The sequence below is a fragment of the Equus przewalskii genome, chromosome 7 (genome assembly GCF_037783145.1).
Source record: "Equus przewalskii isolate Varuska chromosome 7, EquPr2, whole genome shotgun sequence".
Taxonomy (NCBI): Eukaryota; Metazoa; Chordata; class Mammalia; order Perissodactyla; family Equidae; genus Equus; species Equus przewalskii.
This window is the reverse complement of record NC_091837.1, coordinates 25472548-25489597: the sequence shown is the minus strand read 5'-3', so window position 1 is coordinate 25489597 and position 17050 is coordinate 25472548. Positions and strand designations below refer to the sequence as shown.

The 17050-nt window shown below is 62.9% G+C and overlaps 1 protein-coding gene across 45 annotated transcripts in view; it reads left to right on the top strand.

Moving 5' to 3' along the window:
* Nucleotides 1-17050, top strand: part of NCOR2 (nuclear receptor corepressor 2) — a 205749-nt gene that overhangs the window by 59737 nt on the left and 128962 nt on the right. For all 45 annotated transcript variants that reach the window (XM_070627241.1, XM_070627248.1, XM_070627252.1 and 42 more), the window contains 3 exons: nucleotides 4277-4492; nucleotides 12827-12954; nucleotides 15569-15746. In XM_070627241.1, coding sequence (XP_070483342.1) covers nucleotides 4388-4492; nucleotides 12827-12954; nucleotides 15569-15746 — 411 coding nt within the window. In that variant the 5' untranslated portion in view covers nucleotides 4277-4387. The remainder of the gene's footprint in view (nucleotides 1-4276; nucleotides 4493-12826; nucleotides 12955-15568; nucleotides 15747-17050) is intronic.

Sequence of the window (17050 nt, the reverse complement as noted above, 5' to 3'; positions counted from 1 at the left end):
TACCTGCCCCGTGGCTGCGCCCCACCAGCGCGCCGTCCTCACGTCAGCCTGGAGCAGGGGCCCTCCTTCCTGTCTGCAGCCCAGGAGACAGAGGCTTGGGGCTCTGAGGTGTCTGGCTAGAGGAGGGGAGCGGAGGACCCCCAACCCTGGGGCCCGCTTGGCCTCGCTCGTCCCACAGCGAGCTCTCTCCGGCCTGCGGCGTCTCCCTCCCGACTTCCACGCCATCTGCAGGCTTCTCCTTCTCCGTCCCTGCTGCCCCACTTCTGCTGGCGCCGTCTCTCGCTGGGACGGGTGCAGTAGCTCCTCACTCTCCCAGTCCCACTCTTGCTCCAGTGCCTGCTTGTCAAGTGCCATGACTCTTTACTCTCCTCCTCCACTGCCCTCTGTGGCTCCTTATGGCCCTTAGAACGAAAGCCATCCCTCCATGGCCCAGAGGCCTTGAGTGACAGCGTGCCCTGCCCGCCTCGTATGCACTCAGTGAGCTTCTCAAATGGACAGCGCCCGGTCTCACCTCTGGGCTCCCGCTCCGGTGGCCTCCGCCTGGAGCACTGTCCCTCCCTGTCCCCTGACCAGCTCTCCTCTGTTCTGGTAGACACCCTCCGCGGCCTGGACCCCGCCTCATTACCTGGCTGGGGGCCCAGCTCGCAGGGAGGACCCGAAATGTCTGTAAATATGTGGATGCCCACCACTCTGTCCTGACCCCAAAGCTCGACCCTGCAATGCTGTGGGGGCCGTGGTGTTGCGTTCCTACAGTAGTCTGGGTCTGCTCTCAGAAACCCTTCCAGCCAAGGCCAGATCCGGGAGACCCTTCCGTGGCCCTGGGGTCTCTCTTTCCCTCTCCTACCCCCGTCTTTGATGAAGTAATGTCACTTCTTCTTGGCACTCCCTCTAGACCGTGCTGATGAAGTCACAGCTTGCACTTTTCGTCACTCACGATGCTCTGCAAACACTTCCTTTGTCCAGTTTGAGAACGTTCCCATCGTTGCGTGTAAAACCCCACACCCAGCAGCAGGCGCTCCCCGTCCCTGCCAGCCCCCGGCCGCCACCCGTCTGCTCCCTGTCCCTGTGGATTGGCCTGTTCTGGACGCTCCACGTCAGTGGACTCGTACGCTGTGTGGCTTCTGAGTGGGCTCCTCGTCCTCAGCCTCGTGGCGGTGAGGGTCGCCCAGGCCGTGGCAGAGGTCAGTGCTTTCTCCTTTGCGTGGCTGACGTGTGTGCCACTGTCCCGCGGACCACGGAGGTTCATCCGCGACGGACGCTCGGTCGTTTCCACCCTCCGGCCGTGGTGAAGGCTGCTGCCGGAGCACGCGTGTGCGTGTTCGGGTCCCCGCTTTGGGTCCTTCTGGGTATGTGCCTAGGAGGGGGATTGCTGGGTCGTGTGGTAATTCTGTGTTTAACTTTTTGAGGAGCTGCCAGGCTGTTTTCCTAAAAACTTCTTTTTGAGTTGGCAACGGATGTGGCTGAGGTTGGGCGGGGTGGAGAATGCGTTGAATAACAAGCTTGTGGTGAATGAGGGAGGCGTGGGGTCCCTCTGTGCGAGAGGACGCTGGGCCGTGGGGCGACCCCTTGATGGGGTAGGGCGGGGTGGGGGCAGCCGGGTTGCAGCCCCCAAGCTTGGCCGTGACACCCTGTGAGTCTTGAGGGAGGGAGGGCAGCCAGGCCTGGGCCTCGGCACGAGGAGGGCGGGGAGGTGACCGAGGATTGTCCCAGGGTGGTTTGAGAAGCTCTTGCCTCCCCGGCTTTTGGAGCCCATGTGCAGTGCACGCTGTGAGCATCCGGCAGGGGCCTGCCATCCTCAGTCAGCATTTCGTTAGGCAAAGGAGGTTAGAAGAGCTGTGGGTAAACTAGACTTCTCGCCACCGTATGCAACGCAAAACCAAATAGCAGTCCGGAAGTTGCCTTTGTTGCTGCCGGAGAGGCTGACCTCTCCCTGCCTTGTCCTGGTCTCATCTCCTCGGAGGGAATGGGCAGCTGTTTAACCCAGCGAGAGGGCAGGTGGAATTTGCTTTGCTGCATTGGAATGCCAGGGTCTGCCGGGCTCTGAGATGAGCCGGATGGAGCCAGGGACTTCTGGAGCAGGGTCCGGCACCGGTGGCGCACCTGCCCCTCTCCCCAGGCCAGGTTCTTGTCTCTGGGCTGCAGGGCAGGCTGCCCTTGAGAGCTGGCAGGGCAGGCTCCCTCCCTCCCCGTTGGCGCACCGCCGTGACTGGCTGTGGCGCTGTGGTGATGGTGACGGTGGTGGCTCCTGTGGGCGGAGCAGGGCTTGTGCCCGTGTTCGTGGGGATTACATGGTGCGTCCTGCCATGGGCCCCTTCCTGGGGTGGCCACAGGTGCGTCAGCCTTGGCTCTGGAATTCTCTGCCTGTTTAGTGTAGGAACGATTGCCAGCACCCGGGTGAAGGACTGCCCCCCACCCCCCCATGACGCCTCCCTTCCCTGGTGAGGCAGAGCTTTTGGTGGCAAGTGACAGAAACCCAGGTTGGGCTGGTGAAGGCAAAATGCACAGAAGGAGTGCCTCAGCTCCCCTAAGTCAACTTGCGGGCTTTAATCTGCCTTCAGGCACGGCTGTCATCAGGAGCCGGCTGTGCTCTCTCCACCCTTCAGCTCTGCCTTCCTGCCAGTTGGCATCGTCCTCCGCAGGCTCCTGCCATGCGGTGGACCCCAGGGCTCCAGGCTTCACCCTCCCAGCCCAGAGCCCCAGCAGAGGGCACAGGGACGGCTCCTCCAGCAAGAGTCTCAGGACTGACTCTCATTGGCTTGGACTGGGTCACATGCCTATCCCTGAGCCAATTACTGGCCCAGGGGAAGCAGGAATCTGATTGGCCAGGCCTGGGTCACATGACCATTCCTGGAGCCTGGGGAAGGAGAATGGTTCCTGAAAGGAAAGTCATGTCTACGGAGCAGAAGATGGAGGTGGGGAGTGGGGTGCACCAGGCCCCCCAGGCGGGGTCTCATTCCTCCTCTGACCACCTTGATCTCAGTCTCTCCTTCCAGCACCCTCCTCCTCAGGCCTCCCACGGGCAGACCCGCAGGGGAGGGTCCAAGTCGTCCACCCCTTTGGGAGGGACAGTTGTGGGGGAGGGCAGGTGACGAGGGGCATCACGGTGAAATTAGAGGGAGCTGGGGTGCGGTCTGTTCCTCTGATCACGGGGCTGCAGCCCAGCCACGGGCAGAGGGGCCAGTTGTGGCCCGAGGAGGCATGGAGGGGTCCTGGGGAGAGTGGAGGCCCCCGGGGACGGCTGGGCACTGGCAGCTTCCCACGAGGGCTCCTTTGCTGCTTGACTTGAGTCTTTTCGTCTTTCTGGGCCTCAGTTTCCCCATCTGGAAAGCCGGTGGACCAGTTCTCGGTCTTCTCAGCGTGGATGCGGGTGGTCTCTCTCCCGTGGAAGGCACTGCGTGCCTGCCCCCGGGAGCCACTTGGGGCCCAGCTGGCTCTTGTCCGTGTCCTTGGCTGTTTCCCCAGCGTGGCCCTCGGTGCCCCAGTACCTCCTCTCCCAGCTCACGTCCGGGCCAGCGTCACTTCTGTCCTGCTCCCATATCACGGTGTCACCCTCCTACCGAGGGTCACTGGGAGGCCCAGGCAGGCCTGGCCTTCCCCAGGTCATGCTGTGACCTGTGCCCTGCCCGAGCGAACCCTGTCCACTGACCAGGACAGTCGTGTGTCCCTCCCCCGGCCGTGCCTCCTGGGTCAGGCCTGGCACCAGCCTACCCGGGCTGCCAGGGGCTTTCAGAGAACTTTGCCCCCTGTCTCAGAAACTCGCAGCAGCCTTGGGGTGCGGTTGGGTGGGCCGAGGGGGCTGGGGAGCCATTGTGCGTGGAAGGGGCAGTGTCCTCAGAGTTGGGGTTCCAGGGGCGAGGTTGGGTGGGCTGAGGGGGCTGGGGAGCCATTGTGGATGGAAGGGGCACTGTCCGCAGAGTTGGGTTCCAGGGGTGCAGTTGGGTGGGCCGAGGGGCCTGGGGAGCCTTTGGGGGTGGCACCCACAGAGTCGGGGTCCCGTGCCTGCTGTGTGAGGCCTCGGTGGTGGGGAGGGCACAGCTCTCCTAATGTGACGTATGTGGCAGCCTCTGGCCTGGCCTGTGGCTCAGAGGGTCACCAGATGCTCGTCGCATGTCCCACTGTCAGTGGGTGGGGACGTGCCAACGGCGTGAGGAGGGCCCGGGTGGACCCCTGTGTGCTGGCTCGTCCTTACCGGGGCCGAGGGAAGACTCGTGCCGCCAGGCTCTGCGAGGAGCCACTGCTCGTGGCTGACCTTGCTTTCCTTTCTGTTTTCTCACAGGCGCCTGTGACAGTGCGGCTCGCGAGCAGATGACGACGACTGGCTTTTAACCTTGGTGGCCATCAAGAGGAAGGTTATTGGAGCCCAGGAGCCCCCCGGACGCCCACCGCCATGTCAGGATCCACGCAGCCCGTGGCGCAGACCTGGAGGGCCACTGAGCCCCGCTACCCGCCCCATGGCATCTCCTACCCCGTGCAGATCGCCCGGCCTCACACGGTAAGGGGTACGCGTACGTCAGGGTCACCTTTGGGGCCTTCTTCTGTAACCAGCCCCCGCCCCATTCCTTTCTTTCTCCGAGCCAGGGCTGATGTCGCTCGCTGTGTCCCTCGAGCAGAGGCGGTGCCTCGGCAGAGACCACTGGTACCTGCGGCCTTCCGGGCCCTGGGGCACCTGGTGAAATCTCTTAGCTCTCCTTTTAAAGCTGGGAAGACGGAGACAGGGGCCAGGCTGAGCGGGGCCTCTCGGGATTGTCCGTGGAATTTGTGTGCAAACATGGAGCGCCTGCTGTATACACTCTCCTCTCAGCCCAGCCTCACCTCGACTCTCTGCTCTCTTTAGGATTGGGGTGGCTTCCTGGGGGCACTGCTCGCAGTCCCTCCCGGCCCCTATCCTCAGCCCCGGAGCTCGGTAACCGTGGCGATGCTCGTGGGTCTGAGGCGTTGAGGCCTGGCCCACATCATGTCCCCAAATCCCTGATTTGGGTTCCAGGTGGTTCTGCTCTCGGGAGCCACCATTGCTGGAGGGGATGACCTGCGCATGGGGGAGCAGACGTGCCCTCTGCGTGCCAGCCTGCAAGCGTGTGTGCCCCCGGTCAGCTCTCCTGGGCTGCTCCCCCGCCCACCCCCGAGTGAGGCCCCATTTCCTGGCTTCGCCACTAGCCGTGTGGTGTAGTTGCGAGGGTGGGCTCTGTGGGCGTTTACTGCCTACGTGTTGTATACTGTGTCCTCCGGTGCTTGCTGGATGGCTCTCAGCGTCCTGGGCCACCCCCGTTTGACCTCCTGGCTGCCCGGCAAGGGGGCGTGAGGCCTGGCAGTCACAGCAGGGCAGGACCTGGCTATGTGACGTGTGTGTGCTCGTGCGTCTGTCCCACTGGCTGCCGTGGTCTCTCCTCGTGAGCACTGAGAGGAAGAAGCGTGGGCGGGCATTTCCGTGAGCGAGCGGGACCTGTTTGCAGACGAACCCCACTGGCTCAGCTGGGGGTGTCCCAGACATGGGTGCCTCCTGAGGACTGGGCCCCGGGACGCCTGCAGAGCGCTGGGCCACACGGGCACCTCCTGGACCCCGTGACGACGACTTTCCCCTGGACGGAGTCGCCGAATTCTCATGAACAGCCCAGCGGACGAGTGCCCCGCGGGATCGTCCCACTCTGCAGACGAGGGACTGAGGCCAGAGGCTGTCCCCGTGGGGAGGCGTCTGCGTCAGCTTCAGGACCCTGAGCCGCCAGGCCGTGGATGCCTGCTGTGTGCCTGGGGTCTAGAATGTGCTCCCTGGGACAGGTCATTGTTCGGCATTGCCATCTTTATCACGGTCACTGCTGCGATGACAGAAATCGGAGCTCCCAGTCCCTGAGCTCGCTCCAGGGCGAGCGTGTGTTCAGAGCCTGTTACGCAGTAACACAAGCTCTCCCTGGTCACCGGGGGTCCCCTGTGCTCCCCGCTTTGCAGACGGGCACGTTTTGCGTGTGAGGAAATGGGACGGTTGCTGGGCCTCCCTGAGCCTCGGGTTTCCACCCGTGAAGTGGGCTGATGAGAGCACCGTCTCCTGGATCCTGGGGGCCGACTGTGACGTCCTTGCGGGAGAGCCTGGCGCTCAGCCGCTGCGTCGTTTGCTGTTGTTATTACTCGTCGTTGTCGCTGTGCTGCAGCTGTTGGGGGGCTGCCGCCCCTGGGGGCCGCTCTGGTTTCTCTCCTGTCTCTCGTCCCCCCGGTCCTGGGCTCATACTCCCTCCCACCGCTTCTCCACGGGCCCAGCCCTGGGGAGGCCTCCGGCTCCCACAGCCCTCCCATCCTGCCGTCCCGCCTGCCCTTTGCCCCAGCTGGGCCCTCTCCCGGTCACGTGAGGTCACTGGCTGACCCCAGACACCGCCCACTATTCCCCCGCTGGGCCTTGGGTGACACAGGATGTGGTTGGAGAGGACCTGGTGGTTGCCACCCCCTCCAGGCAGGAGGCTGAGGCCGGGAGTGAGCGGGGACTCTGGGCAGCTACAGGGTGGGGCATCCCTGTCCTGTGTGGTGGCAGCAGTGGGGCCCCACTCCCTGAGCACCCTGCCTCGTTGAGGGCGGCCCGGCTGGGGCCACTGCTTGTTACTTGAAAAGCAGGAGCTTCCTGGGGGACCTGCCCTCCGGGCGTGTGTCCAGGGCAGGAGCCTCTGTCCCTGGCTGGTGGGAGGCGAGCGTCAGGGTCTGTAATCTGGAGGCCTCTCTGCCACTGACAGCCCCGTGCTCGCCCCCCACAGACAGCGTGGTTTCTGAGACGTGCCCCTTCTCTGAGTCTGAGGAGGATTGAGGTGGAGGAAACGGGGAGTCGAGGCTCAGAAAGCCACAGTTCCCTGTCTGAGGGTCACATAGGAGCTTGGTGTCCCGGTTCCTTGTGCAGTCACTGAGGCAGGTCTGCGGGGTGAGGAGGCGGGGCTTGGACCCAGTGACCCTGACCTTCCTGGGACCCAGCACGCTCCCCCCACGCTCCAACAGGCCTGCATCCCGGGGTGGCCCCTCCCAGGGCGCTCTGGGCACAGGCTGCTTGGAGCCTAGAAGAACCCCCAGATGTGGCTTGGAATCCCCGTTCCTCCCAACTTGCTGGGTGACACTGGGGGGCTCACTTCACCTCGCGGGGCAGCCTCAGTGTTCCCACCTGCGGTGTGGGCCTCCTGGGTGTGAGCGTCAGTGGAGGATGCTGGCGAGCTGCTCGGGCTGCTGTCTGCGTGGTGGCCATCTCTGTCCTCCTGGCGGGGGCGCAGGACACTGGAGGAGGGCCTCTCCCCTGGGTGGCGGGACCCCGGACACTGAGAGGGACACTGGGGGCCGGGCCTCGGTCTGCGTCGGCTGTTGGCTGCCGGTGTGGTACGGCCAACACAGATGGAAGGGTGTACATGCAGACAGTGGCCCGGACCTCAAGGCCGTGGGAGGCCCCCAGTCCCCTGCCCCGCCTCGGACACGCCCCGAGCCTCTCAGGGTCGGCGCCCTGCGCACCGCCCAGTCAGTCCCGCCTGCTGCACCTGCAGATGTCTGCGCCCTGTTCTCTCCGTCTCTGTGCTCTCGGCCCCCCCCCCTCCACGGGATCGGGACCCCACGTCTTTCCCTGAGGGTCCTGGAGGACCCCTGGCACCGAGGGTTTCCCAGGATTGAGGGTCCCGACACACCCTCCCTCCTGGCTTCCTTTCAGGTTTCCTGCGTCCCAGCTCTGTTGTGCCTCTCCCCCCCCCCCAGCCCCTGGGACTCCTGAGCTCCTGCAGTCCTTCTGCTGAAGGACTGTGTTCAAGTCAGGAGACGCAGTGTCACCCAGTGTCTGAATCCCAGCGCCACCCCTTCCTGCTGTGTGGCTTGGGCAGGTTACTTCACTTCTCTGTGCCTCAGTATGGAAGGGCGGTGGAGAGCACAGGCTCTGGTTGAGAGCCAGACTGCTTGCCTTATATCCTGCCTCAGTGATGTCTTTGCTGGGAAATCTTCAGCAAGTGGCCTTACTGCCCTGTGCCTCAGTTTCCCCATTGGTTGAACGAGGGTAGTTATACGATTGTGAGGTTCAAATTAGTTGATGTATGCAGAGGCCTCCACACGATGCCTGGATGGTTAGCCTGCACGGACACAGTGTTGTGGCGATGGTGTTGATGGTGTGGTAGTGGTGATGGTGGTGATGGTGGTGATGATTAGGTGATTTTGGTGATGATGATGGTGGTGATGGTGGTGATGGTGGTGGTGATGGTGGTGATGGTGGTGGTGATGATGGTGATGGTGGTGGTGGTGGTGATGGTGGTGGTGGTGGTAGTGATGGTGGTGATGGTGGTGGTGATGATGGTGGTGGTGATGGTGGTGGTGGTAATGATGAGGTGATGGTTGTGACGATGATGGTGGTGATGATGATGGTGGTGATGGTGGTGGTGGATGATGATGGTAGTGATGATGGTGGTGATGATGGTGGTGGTGATGGTGGTGGTGATGATGGTGATGGTGGTGGTGATGGTGGTGGTGATGGTGGTGGTGATGATGGTGATGGTGGTGGTGATGGTGGTGGTGATGGTGGTGGTGATGATGGTGATGATGATGGTGATGGTGGTGGTGATGGTGGTGATGGTGGTGGTGATGATGGTGATGGTGGTGATGGTGGTGATGGTGATGGTGGTGGTGATGGTGGTGATGGTGGTGGTGATGGTGGTGATGGTGGTGGTGATGGTGGTGGTGATGGTGGTGATGGTGATGGTGGTGGTGATGGTGGTGATGGTGGTGGTGATGGTGGTGATGGTGGTGATGGTGGTGGTGATGGTGGTGGTGATGGTGGTGATGGTGGTGATGGTGATGGTGGTGGTGGTGGTGGTGGTGGTGGTGGTGGTGATGGTGGTGATGGTGGTGGTGATGGTGGTGATGGTGGTGGTGATGGTGGTGATGGTGGTGATGGTGGTGGTGATGGTGGTGATGATGTGGTGGTGATGGTGGTGATGGTGGTGATGATGATGGTGGCGATGATGAGGTGATGGTGATAGTGATGACAATGATGATGACAGTGTAGCTGTTAGGAGACACCGTAGCCGTTAGCTTCCTATGGACTGGAGGCTTTTCCTCTGGAGGAGGGGCTGGCAGACTTCTCTGTAGATATTTCAGGCTGTCCAGGCCACACGGCCTCTGTCACCACCGCTCGGCATGAAAGCAGCTCGGCCAGGACGTGCAGTGGCCGTGGCCATGGCCAGTGACACCGAGAACAAGGCGGGCCTGGCCTTGGGCCTCGTTGGCTGAGTCCTGCCTGAGATCAGCCTCCTGTGATTCCAGTACGTCAGAGCTCTGAGGTCCCCCGTGTGACCTGGCCCCGAATACACCCGGCTTAACTAGAAATTCAGACAGCAGAGAGGAAGCTCCCAACAAAACGATAAACTGTGCCCCAGACGTGTTTGTTCTGTTCTCAGTTTTGTTTTTGGTGGATGCGTGTGTGTCTTGGCCAGATGCTCTTCTCGGAAGACTAGCCCATAAAAGTCCGTTTAACTCATAATACCGAGTGTTTGAAATAAACAAGAAACCCTTCCCTGTGAGACTGGCTGGTCTGTTCAACTTCCGGATTGTCACAGGTGGATCTGCGGTCCTCCTGTGCTGGCCCAGGTCATGGATGTGGGGACTGGCCTGCTCGAGGCCAGCAGGACGTCTGCTGGCCGTGTGCTTGGATGTCACTGTTGTGTCAACTGCTGTCAAGGGTCTGGACGCTCGTGCCTGTGCTCACCTTGTCGTGGGCCGGCAATGTGTGGATGTCACATGGGGCAGCTGCCCTAGGCCAAGGGTCATGGGCTAGGAGCCTTATGGGACAGGGGGGCATGTGGGGGGCACTTGGGGGTCGGGATGTCGGAGTCGTTGCCCGTCTCCTGCATGCGCCCGGGTCTCCCCCGTGGCCCTGTGGCCCCTCCTGCAGCTCAGCTCTAGGCACTTGGGTGCAGCTCCGGAGGGATGGTTTGGCCTCCCAGAGGGAGCCTGTCAGGAACCCCCTTGCTGCGCGCATCATTCATTCATTCATTCATTCTGCAGACACTGTCGGTGTCTCACGTGCCAGTGCTCTTTAGGCCTGGGAACGGAGCTATGAACAGACGGGAGCATCCCTGCCTCGGGAGCTGATGTGTTCGTGGGGAAGACCGAGCAGAAAGGAGGGGGAGGGCTGGCTGAGGCTGGGGAGCCCTAACTGAAGGCAGGGGTCAGGGAAGGAGGCCTCGCTGAGAAGCTGACACTGGAGTCGAAACCTGAAGGAAGCTCGAGGGCCAGGCATGGGGAAATCTGGCTAAGAGTGTTCCAGGCAGAGGGAACAGCACGTGCAAAGGCCCTGAAGGGGGAGCTTTCTTGACCGTAGCCCCCCACTCCAGGAGGGACCCACGAGTCCAAGGTCCCGGAATGAACTGAATTCTTTGCTTGCCGTGTGCAACTCCAGAACTTTCCTCAGCTCCTTCTGGGGCCGTGAGGAGCCCCCTCCTCCCACCCCAGCCCCTGCTCAGACATCCCCCGGAATCCAGGTCCAGCGTGTGACTCGAGGCCCAGACGCCCCAGCCCCTCTGTCCTTGTGACCCCACAGGACCCAGCCAGGGAGGCGCCAGCTGGGGTTCCTTCCTGGGTAAACTGCTTTTCCTCAGCTGCCTGTCACCTTCGGGGGCAGCTTTAAGGGTCTAATTTATCAGCAGACCCCAATTTCCATCTTCGAGGAAGAGACGCAGAGGCCGAGAGGGGCTCTCTCCTGGGGACACTTCTCCCCTCCTCGTCCGAGCAGCAGTTCTGGAAACACGTGCGGAGGGCGGGTGGCCTCTGCTCCCAGGCTGGGTTTGCTGCCGCCACTGTGGGGTAGGCTCGGAACCTGCAGCCTGCCCCGTCCCTGTCCCTCCACGGAAATCAGCTCAGCCTCTTTCTTGCGTCTCAGAACCTTCCCCCTTTTTGCTCTGTGACTTGGGCAAGTCACTTATCCTCTCTGTGCCTCTGATTTCTCACTTTTGTGTGGGGGCTACCCATAAAACCCACCTTGTGGGGTTGCTAGAGGGATTAAATTAATATATATGAAGTATTCAGTGGCAGGCGCACACAGTGGGCAATTTATGAACGTTGGATATTGTCGTTATTTGTATTGTAATTGGTGTTCTGTTAACACGTGGAGAGTTCTCAGGCTCCGAGAGGTGGTTGGGAGGTTTCCGAACTGAGTGCCTCGTGCCTTCAGGCTCATGCGACCACCCTGGGCCCCACCTTGAGTCAGTTTCTCTCTGGGGGCCTCCCCAGTTCTTGCCTTCCCGTGCAGCTGCCCGGCGCCCCCCTGGGGGAGATCGGTGTGGGCCCCATGGAAATAGCTCCCAGGATGCCTCTCGGAGGGACTCTGCTCACGGGCTCATCCCGCTCGGCTCCTGCACGGGGACCTGCGGCCAGAGCACTGGTGCAATGCCGCCCCACGCCCCGCGGGCCGCGCCTGAGCCTCTTGCCTCCTGGCCGTAGTGGCGCCGTCCCGCGAGGACTGTGGGGACCACGCCGTCTGCTTCTCCGCCCTGTGCCCGTTCTGCTTTTGTGCAGAAGAGGTGGCAGAGGAGATCTCTCCCGGGTCTGTGGGCTCTGCTGGCTTCTCCATGCCCCACGCGCACGTGCGCAGATCACGGCCTGGCCGCCCCGCGTGGCCCCCCCGTCTGCGAGCACCTGGTGCCCCTGGGTTGGGGAGGCCTAGCCCTTCTCTGCCGTCTGGAAGCTGCCCTTGGCCCCGGGGGTCCTTTGGAGAGCTAAGGGGGTCCGTGTAGCAGGCGTGGAGGGCTCCTTCCCCCTGGGTCAGGCACCCATTGCAAAGGTGAGGAAACTGAGGCGGAGGGTTTGCGTGATGGGCAGGTCCGGCTGGAGGCCGTGCAGCTTTTCTTTCCGTGCTGGGCACCCAGGAAGGCCGTTCCCTCAGCGCTTGCAGCGTCTGAGGTGGATGGGGCCACTTCTGCATCCTTGCCAGCCTCTGGCCCCCCGGCCTCTAACGGGCTTGTTTTGGGGGGGTCTGAAGCCGATACGCACGCTTTCCTGGTGTCGTCTGATTCTCTGTGCAGAAATAACTGCTTCAAAAAAAAAAAAAAAAAAAAGCCAGACAGCCAGATGCGGGAGATGAAAGACAGCGTCGGGAGGGTGCGTGGCCTGCAGCGTGCTCTCTCCTGAGCCTCCTGTGTCGGACATTGCCGATCGGCTGACGCGCTGTGACGAATGTGGGATCGGTACCGCGTGGGCCTGTCCTGTTTTTTCTGTGGAAGACTTTCTCTGTTTTCAAACATCCTGGTGTTTCTGAGTCTGGCTGTAGTGGACAGTCGGGCTGCATCTGATGTGTTAACGCGGAGCGTTTCCTGGGCGGTGACGGTGACAGGTGGCATTTTGTTAGGGGGGTTTGCCTGGAGTGCATCCCTCTGATCAAGAGCTGTGGTCACGGATGTGACGTGCCTGCCTCGGTTTCTCCTTTGTTTTGGAACGTGGGCCTTGGGTCTCACAGACCAGCAGTGTTGGCTGCATCCTCACCCCGCCCAGCATGGGCCGTCCCACGTGGACACTTGGTCACTTAGTGTTTTGGTGGATGTACCACCTGTGCTGTTTTCCCAGTTGTCTCAGCCGACACGCAGCCCAGGGGTCTCATCTGGATGGTGGTTGTGATCGCTGGTGCCGCGGGGCTGTGGGAGGCCATGCGGGCAGGACCGCGGGAGGCCCTGAGCGCCCTTCAGCTGTGTCATCCCTGCTCAGCAGCGATGGCCCCAGGGAGGTCCCAGCACGTGGCCTGTGGCCCGGGGCAGGAGCAGTGCTGGGCGGGGCTCTCGGCTCTGCCCACGGTGGCTGTGGCTGTCTTGTGTCACACGTGTCCCTCATGTCTGTCCTCTCGCCACAGGACGTCGGGCTGCTCGAGTACCAGCACCACCCCCGCGACTACGCCTCGCACCTGTCGCCCGGCTCCATCATCCAGCCCCAGAGGAGAAGGCCGTCCCTGCTGTCCGAATTTCAGCCCGGGAATGAGAGGTGAGCGGCCAGCCTGCTGCCTGGCTCAGCACCCGGAGCCGTTTCTCAGACGGGGAAGTGGAGGCTGGGAGGGGCAGGAGCCTGCAGGGCGGGGGTGTCCAAGGAGGGGGTGTCGGGCTGGGTGCTTGCCCTTGTCCTGGGGCGGCCGTGACGGGGATGAGGATGGGGATGAACAGGGAAGAGAGACGTGGCCCGCGGACCTCCCACCATGGGCCTCCAGTGGTCCCCGGGGGTGTGGTCCATGCAGGAGGGGGGCCACCAAGATGTGAGGGAGCGGGGTATGTCTTCACCTGGGGGCACACGGGGAGCCACCTTCTGTCCCTCCCGTGTCCTTGCCTTTTCTGCGAGTCCTCTTTCTGTCCCTCCGCTGGCAGACGGGGCCTCTGTGTCCTCCCGCTCTGGGCCAGCCTAGCTATCCTTCAACCCCGATGTGAGGGCTGAGCCTGCGTGGCCGTGTGGGGGCCCCAGTGAGGGGAGGGCCGAGGTCGGGAGAGCATGAGCACCAGTTCTGAGAGTCCGGAGCACGTGGCATGTGTCGGCACGTTCTGGGCCCTGGGCGCACAGCGGGACCTGGACAGATGGCCCCGTGCGGAGCCCACAGTCCGTCAGGGAGCCACACCATAGACACACACACGGTGACTCCAGAACGAGCTGGTACTTGTTGCCTCCAGCACGTGGAGGGGTCACTCTCTGGCTGGGTGGCCAGGAGAGGCCTCATGTTTTCTCACTGGGACTAGAACTCCAGAGACCAGGCCCAGGCATTTGCGGCGCCACCTTCCCCCAGAGGTGTCTGGTGGCCACGGCGGGGAGGCTGCTGCCGAGGGCCAGGCCGTGATGCCCCGGAGCAGGTGGACTCGAGTGGGCGGAGGCGTCGGAGGTGAAGGCTGATGCCCCAGGCAGCATGCTCCCGGCGCCCGTGTTGGTGTCCTGGGGCGGCCGTAACAGGGCACCCCAACGTCGGGGGCCTAAAACAGCAGAGCTGTCTTCTCTCGGGTCCTGGGGGCCCGCGGTCTGAAGTGGAGATGCCACAGGTGGGGTCGCGCTCCGGCCGCGGGCTCCAGGGGACGGTCTCTTTTTTGCCTCCTCCAGCTCTGGAGGCCCCGGGGGTCCTGGGCTCGTGTCCGCATCACTCCCGCCTCTGCCTCTGTCCCTGAGCGTTTGAGTGTCCTCTGCTCTAAGAAGGACGCCTGCCATTGCATTAGGGCCTGGCTCCATCCAGGATGATCTTCTCTTGGCTTCATTACACCCACAAGGACCGTATCCCCAAATAGCATCACATTCTGAGGCTCCGAGTGGACATGAATTTTGGGGGACACTAGTCAACTCTGCACAACACCTTTCTCACGTTTAACTGAGAAACCCCATGCCTCCCGCCCGGCCCTGGGCCTCGTGCGGTGTTGGCTCTGCGGTTGGCAGGAGGGGCATCTTGCAAGCTGGCTTTGGCAGGGGAAGGGCTGGGGGCCCTGCAGCGGGGAGAGCACAGGGGGCGGCCGGCCCGCCTGGCAAAGCCAGCAGCGCAGCCAGCCCACGAGGTGCCGGCAGCCTTTATTCAGGCTGCACGCACTGAGCGTACACCAGCTGTGTGCCAGGCACCGGGGTACCACAGTGAGCAAGACGGATGAACGTTCCTGCCCTCCTGGAGTGGACATTCTGGGGCTAGGGGGCAGCCAGCAAACTCACCTGAACTGATAGGCATGTGGTGGGGTCTGCGAAGGAAACAGAGCAGGGGTGAGATGGGCTGTGGCTGGTGGGCATGGAGTGCTGTGTGCCTCGAGACACGTGGGAGCAGACATAGCATGGGAGGAGCTAGTGTGCAAGTGATCTAGCTAGACACCCAGCATGTGCAAAGGCCCTGAGGCAGGAATGCAGTGGGCCAGACGAAGCAGGGTGAAGGTAATGGGTCTGTAGGATTTTATTCTAAGTTTATTGGGAAAAGCATCAGCTTGAAAAGTGGTTCAGCAGGGCAGTGTGTGGGCTGCTGAGTCAGGAGCAGTAGCTGACGGTGGAGGCCAGGAGTCCTGGCTCTGCTGTGTGTGCTCAGGCAGGGCCATGTCGTCTCTGGGCCAGTTTTCTCCTCTGCATACTGGGGAGGAGGGTTAAGGAGAGCCAGGCGGGAGGGCTTAGGCTGGAGAGTTCCTGTGAGAAGGAGGTGAGGCCAGGTTTAGCAGCAGGAGTGCTGTGATCGGCTAGTGATGTCTGTCCTGGTGGGTGATGTGCAGGTGATGTCCTGTGTGTGATCATCTGTGTGAGACCCACAGCGCTTTTCAGACTTGACTGTGCCCATGACTTACCTGGGGTCTTGTTTGAGTGCAGAGTCCGACTCAGGAGGCCTGGGGTGGGACTCGAGATTCTGCATTTCTAACCAGCTCCGGGGGGCTCATGCTACTGGTCCTTGGGCCACACTCGGGTGGGGGAGGGGGCGTCTCCAGCACATTCTCGCCCTGCAGACGTCGTCAGCAGACGTCCACTCGGAGGAAGACAGGGGTGGTGGGCCTGCCTCGCCGTGCGCCTGGGGCAGGGGGCTCTGCTCTCGCAGGGTCAGAGCAGGCATGGGCGCAGCAGGCCCAGCCGGGTGGGTAGGAGGCGTGACGCCCAGTGCCCTTGCCTCCTGCAGGTCCCAGGAGCTGCACCTGCGCCCCGAGTCCCACTCGTACCTGCCCGAGCTGGGCAAGTCGGAGATGGAGTTCATCGAGAGCAAGCGCCCGCGGCTGGAGCTGCTGCCCGACCCGCTGCTGCGGCCCTCAGCGCTGTTGGCCGCGGGCCAGCCCGGGGGCTCCGAGGATCTGTCCACGGTAAGGCCTGGCCCCCGCCGGGGCTCCTGCGGGCTCGGGTTCTGCCGTGGTCGGGCTGGGCACGAGGGGAGGGGGTGGCTGTGCCGGGCCCGGGACAGGGTGTGCGGAGGCCGGGCCGAGGCCGGGCAGCGAGAGGAGGGGCTGGGCTGAGGCTGGAGTGGGTCGGCTTCCACCTGAGTGTGTCCAGCCCGAGAGGCCACCGCAGCCCAGGGCCCGAGAGGGCCTTTATTTCACTCCTCTGTGAAACACAAGGTTGAGCTGAGATGGGGGAGAATGTGCATAGCTTAAGCACCTGTGGTTTGCTTCTGTGGGAGGGTTTCTGCCGTTTCAGTAAACCTGAGCACGGGCCAAGCTCGCTGGCTGCGTTTCCACGGAGGGGGCCCACTGAGGCGCTGACTGGGGAAGCGCAGCCAGTGGTCTGGGTGCTCCTGTCCCCCGGGATACCCTGACTATCTCAGAAGCTGCGTGTCACTGTCGCTGTCTGGGGTGGGGCGGGCACGGGGCCAGGTGACACGCTCGTCCTGGGCCGCCGCTGCGTGATGGGTGCCCCTCGCTTGCACGTGCTTCTTCACGACCCGTTAGGCTCGTTGGCGGCCTCCCAGCTGCTGGGCAAGGTTGACGCTCATCTTACTGCAGCACTGGAGGCAGGACTGGGGGCCAGGCCAGGGGAGGGAAGTGGCCCACTCAGGCCTGCTGGATCCTCTTCTCTGCCTGACGCCAGGTGGGGTGGAATGGCGGGATTTCCGGCCGAGGCGGGTGCTTAGTTGGGGGCTGGCATGAAAGGGGCCTTCCCGTGGTGGTGGTGACCACAGTTGATGTTAGGCGAGCACTGACCATGTGTGCCAGGTGCTGTGTGGAGCACGAGTGTCTTTCTGCTGTGTCCTCCTGGCCCGATAAAGCCTGGTCTTTGTCCTCTTTTTAGAGGCCCGGGCTGAGAGAGCAAGAACCACTGGAAGTGGGGGGCGGGCGCTGAGGCCTGGCTCTGCAGCCCTGCCCAGTGGGCGGTCCAGGCGGCCCTCCCCTGCCGTCTCCCTCCCCCGGGCCCGGCTGCCTCCTGCTGTCTCCTGCTGCTCGGCCTGCTGGGAGGGACAGTGCCATTTGAGAAGCTGTCCCTGCAGGGGTCTTGGACGGATGGGGAAGGGGTGCGTGTGAAGGGGTGCGGGGCCACGCCGAGGGCCGGCCGGGGTCTGGTTTCCCCCCCAGGACCGGAGCCCCTTGTCAGCCGAACCCCGGGCTCAGGTGGGGTTCTCCCCAGAGGGGCGTCGCTGGCCAGCCCGCGTCAGGCTCTCCTGCCCCAGGCTGCT